This window comes from Micromesistius poutassou, assembly GCF_964030765.1.
Source record: "Micromesistius poutassou genome assembly, chromosome: 2".
NCBI lineage: Eukaryota > Metazoa > Chordata > Actinopteri > Gadiformes > Gadidae > Micromesistius > Micromesistius poutassou.
Window position 1 is genome coordinate 8,307,051 of NC_140272.1, and position 5,000 is coordinate 8,312,050.

At 43.0% G+C, this 5,000-nt stretch overlaps 1 protein-coding gene across 2 annotated transcripts in view; it reads right to left on the reverse strand.

Annotated features, from left to right (window-relative positions):
- The window catches only part of tead3b (TEA domain family member 3 b), a 12,787-nt gene that overhangs the window by 7,348 nt on the left and 439 nt on the right, over window positions 1-5,000 (reverse strand). The window contains exons 2-6 of one of the 2 annotated variants that reach the window (XM_084464588.1): window positions 4,746-4,808; window positions 2,892-2,903; window positions 1,309-1,437; window positions 1,084-1,127; window positions 348-404 (exon numbers count right to left, since the gene is read on the reverse strand). In XM_084464588.1, the coding sequence (XP_084320714.1) occupies window positions 348-404; window positions 1,084-1,127; window positions 1,309-1,437; window positions 2,892-2,900 (239 nt within the window). In that variant the 5' untranslated portion in view covers window positions 2,901-2,903; window positions 4,746-4,808. Of the gene's footprint in view, window positions 1-347; window positions 405-1,083; window positions 1,128-1,308; window positions 1,438-2,891; window positions 2,904-4,745; window positions 4,809-4,979 lie in introns of both variants that reach the window. The other variant, XM_084464587.1, reaches the window with a different exon arrangement.

Below are 5,000 nucleotides of genomic sequence, written 5' to 3' on the forward strand. Positions count from 1 at the left end.
TCCCTCCCTGTAGGCCTCCTTCAGCAGGCTGCCCTAAGCCCTAAGCCCTCCCTGTAGGCCTCCTTCAGCAGGCTGCCCTAAGCCCTCCCTGTAGGCCTCCTTCAGCAGGCTGCTCTAAGCCCTAAGCCCTCCCTGCAGGCCTCCTTCAGCAGGCTTTATCAGTAGGTCTCTCCCGGTACGAGCATGTGCTCATGAAGCATCAGTGCAGGAAACAGACAACACAGAGCGACGGCCGGACTGGGTCTCACGGGGCAGGATATCAGGGTATTAGGGTACAAGAGGTATGGTGGTATCAGGGTAACAGGAGGTGCGGGGATATCAGGGTATGGGCTTGGAGAGGAACTTACGCGTGGCTGGTGCGACCAAGCCCCAGATGCCTCCCATGGTTGAGATCTAGAACCAGCCTGATGCACAAAGTGGATCTGTTAGACAAGCCAGCCGGTTTGCACAGCTCCCTCACTACAGACCCCCTCTGAATGATCTGTAACTGCAACTACAGCCCGATTGTGACTCTTATTCACTCCCACCCTCCAACAGCTCCACTGGTTACCAGTCAATTCACGCATCACCTACAAAATTCTCCTGCTCACCTACAAATCTCTCCGTGGACTCTCACCCCAAAACCTCACAGATCTCCGCCCCTACACTCAGTCAAGCTCCGGGCGGTCCTGCTGGCCATCCCCCGCACTAGTTTGTGGACCTTTGGTGACAGGGCATTCTCTGCCAATGCTCCCACACATTGGAACAGCCTACCACTCCACATCCGCTCTGCCCCATCCCTGCCATGTTCAAAAAGCACCTTAAAACATTCCTTTACATTAAGTCCTTTGACCCGTAATGCCCCTCCCCCTTTCCCCCTCCCCTTTTTGTTAAGCAACCTTGGGTACTATGAAAGGCGCTATATAAATCCAAGTTATTCTACTATTATTATTATTATTATTATTATCTTATTGCACCTCTGTTTCTGAAGGGGTGGTTTGTGTTGATGATTGACAGATTCCAATCCCACCCACCTCTCCCTCGCCTCTTTATCTAATAGGATGGTTGCCATGGATATAACTGCCAATTATGGGATGTACTTACTCCTGAGAAGGTCCAGGCTGCCCTGGGATTGGTGAAGGCCAGAACTGAAAAATAAGAAAATAAGAAAGAGTTTTAAACATTTAAAATTAATACAATGACACAACCCTGGTAGTGTTAGAGCTCTACCAGTTGAACCCCTAACACTGGCAATTAGAGCTCTACCAGTTGAATCCTGTAACCCTGGCAGTGCTGCACCGCAGCAGGGCAGGACCGAGTCTGTCTTACCCTGGCTTGGGAGGGGTAGGGTGCTGGGGGAAGCGGGGGCAGATGGCTCTTGATGAGGTTCGGGGAGACGATCTGGGCCGACGACAGGGCGGCCATGTTCTGCAGGGCCTTGTCCTTGGAGGCTTGATCCTGGGTTCGGGAGGGAGCAGGTGAGCGGAGGGAGGAATAACACAGCTGGAGGTCATTGAAGGGCCCCCGTTTGATGTTTTACCACCAGGTGGGTTAAAATCTCTCTAGATCAATCCTGATGTGACGACACCCAGATGTATGATGGGTAGATGGATCAGTCTACCAGTCTACCTGATGGACTGTACCAACTGGTGAGGTTGATCTATCCAACCTCTGTCCACATCTGGGTGTACACTCCCACTTGTGATGTCACTAAAGAGTGTCCACCATTTTAGCTGGTGGTAAAATAGTCCATAACTTACAGGGAGCGTTGACTTGACTACAGTGACTTCAACAGCCATGGGAACGGAAGGGTAATGCTTGCCTGGTAATCTGGTTATTGTAATAATTTATTTAACAGGGACGATAGACAGAATTAGCATATTAGCTATGCTACATTTCAGCTGCAGTCCCAATCTTGTTCACTTGATTTTAATAGTGACAATTATATTCCATATTTCATTCCGAGTCAATTTAAAATAAAAGGCAACAGCTGTTCGGTTCAGTATTACAATACACTATATCAGAGGATGTAATATTTCAGAAAAACATATTTCTGATCAGCCTTGATATAATGACAATTACTTTATATGAACAAAAACACATATCTTTAACTTTTATTGCGATGACGAAAACCCAACATTTTCAAAAACATTTGGAAAACAAAGCAGGAGAAAGCACAACTTCAGAGGATTAGAGGAAGAGGAAAAGAAAGAGAGAGCGGTCAGGAAAACGGTCGAACAAGCCCCTGTGTGGTTCTGTCGCTGGTCCTGAGACAAGTAAAGGTTGGTGACATAAATATACTGTAGCCTACTATACAAGTACTGAACGGTACCATCACATCACATGGGAATTTCAAGCAAACTAAAATGAATTCGATTAGAACGATTTTGATAAAGGTCTGTCACATAATAAACAAAATAAAGTCACTCGAAAAGTTTGGAAAACTAGGATCTCAGGTAATTAAAAAAGTTTTGAAAAAAAAGTTTTTTTATTTTTCCATTATTTAATCACCAATGCATTTTGGTTTCCTTCCTATTTCCTTAATTTCTTAATCCTACATTTATCTTGTCTCTGAGGCGACATATCGGTAGCTAGCGTTAGCTGCTTTAGCTCAGGGCATATCCTCTCCAAAAGAGATCCCGCCAAAAATAAACCTCAAATCAAAGAGCAACACCCGAGTGCAAGCAAAGCTACTCCTGCGCATGTGCCAGCAGGCCAAGACGGCTCCGCAGGGAGGGGGATGCAAAGCGAGAGTGGAAACTACCGAGGGGTCCTCAGCACTGCTGAACCACGACAGAGCAGCGTTGCAGTGCAGTGCCATGCCAGCAGAGGGCAGCAGCAACAAGGACAAAAATACAACACTGGTAAGCGAATGGGAGGGGGAAGCTATTGCACAAGTCAAAATCACTTACCAAATTCATTGCCTGAATCGGAAAACAGAGAAATCATTAGTGCTAGAATGTCTCTAATGATGTGGTGAGATACATTTTCATGTTTTGTTTTAGTTTTGTTCTGTTCAGGCGTGGCTGTGGGCTTCTGCTCTTTGCAGAGACAGTGCTGACACGTGTGTGTTATGTTAGGCTTGGCGTGTCACGCAGAAATTCATTAAAACACCGTAAATAACTGCTTAGGTGTTAGGTCTGAAGACTATTACTGTTCATTATAAATGATGAATTTAGGGCGCTGTATGGAAATTGTTTTTTTAAGATATATAAATGCTTTATGGTCAATTTCAATTCTCATTGTAAAAATATGATAAAAAGCCAAAAACAAAAGCCATTTTATATATATAATTATAATATATATACATATTATTTTGTAATAATAATGCATTATCATTATTATCCAAACAATTAAAAGACTAAAAAGGAGTGCAACAGTTTTAGTACTATAATGACGATGAAAGGACAGTCTTTTTGTTGTGTTAATAGCCTGTGCTGAGTAGTCAGTTGTCTTTATAAAATAAAAACATATTATTTATTATGTTATTATGAAATGTGTGAAGCTGAATTTTGATAATTGTTAGTGGGGCTAACACAAACTACTGTCTGATATAGAAATTAAAAAATATATAGATTCAGTATTCAAAAAGCCTTTTGTGTTGTTTTTTGACATGGCAAAACTAATACATGGATTGAAAAAGGATAAGATTCAAAATCAGGAGAATCAATCGACTGAATAGAAGATGTCTAGGGTATCGGATCAGTGAATTTGCCGGATTGGATCATTCGATTAATGTAAATGCCAGTGAAATACAGAAATAGATAGGGATTTTGAGCTTTATAGATGTATAATTTAGAGAGATTCTGCTATAAGATATCTCCCAAGGTGTTTTAAGTTAAGACGAAAGAAAGGTTCTCTCTCAGTTCAGACAGACATGATTAAACATACTCCAACACAACAATCCCCATAATAGATTCACACACCACCAACTACTACAGTATTGCAATAATAGACCAGAGATTAACAGGAAAGAAGGCATTAAACTAATACGTTACAGGTTATAGGTCAAATGATTATTATTATTATTACTCTTCAGAGAAGTCAGATAGGGATTAAGGTTACATGATGAAAAGTATTAAAACATACTTCAAAGAAATGGAATATATCAAAGAAATTGAATATATCAAGGAATTAGAGACAGCAGTTTGAGGAGAGAGAGGGAGTCAAAGAAAAGAAAAGGAGAAATAGAAAAAAGAGGAGGAGGAAATTAGGAAAAAGCTGAACTGGGGTGAAGAATGACCATGTGCATAAAATAAAGAAAGGGACAACAATTTCCACACTAAGCTCATCATCATAGCGTGACATTGCACTAAGTCAGTGGCTGCAGCAACATTCAGCTAAGTACGCTTTTATTGTGAAGGAATGAGGAAGTGGTGGAAGGTTGGTTGGTTGCATGGACCTAAAGCATGAATATAGATCCTACAGGTTATTTGTTATTTGTGAAACCATTTTGCATGCACGATGCAGAAGCAGAGCCTAAAAATAAACGATTTTAAAACAATTATCCAGTGTCTAAAAGCGTGAATCCTAAAAAGAAAAGAGGGATGCATAAAGCTAGCCAAGCTCCATTTTAAAATCCTCCACGTAGCAAAACAGCCAAACGGCCAAATTCTAAAACAACCGACAGATTTATGTTCAAGCTTTTTGCTCTTTAAAAGTAAAAGAAAAGGGTGCACAAGCGAACCGGGTGAGAGGCCAATCAGCGATGAACAAGCCAAGCTTTTTCCCCCCAGCCACCCCACAGCCCCCATGGCAGCGCATACCTTCAGCTTCGACTGGATCTCGCGAGACTTTCTCCGGGCGAGAACCTGCAAGTGGCTAGAAACCTGCGGAGGAGAGGAGCCGAGGAGGGAGGATGGAGGAGGAGGAGGAGGAGAAGAGAAGGAAACAAGGGAGGAAGGGAAGGAGGAGAGGAAGAGGAAGAGCCGTAACCAAAAGAGGAAGGAGAGAGAGGCCCCCTGTGGGTTGTGCCGGGGGGGGCGTTAAGCAGCACCCACCTTGATACCAGCCTGGTACTC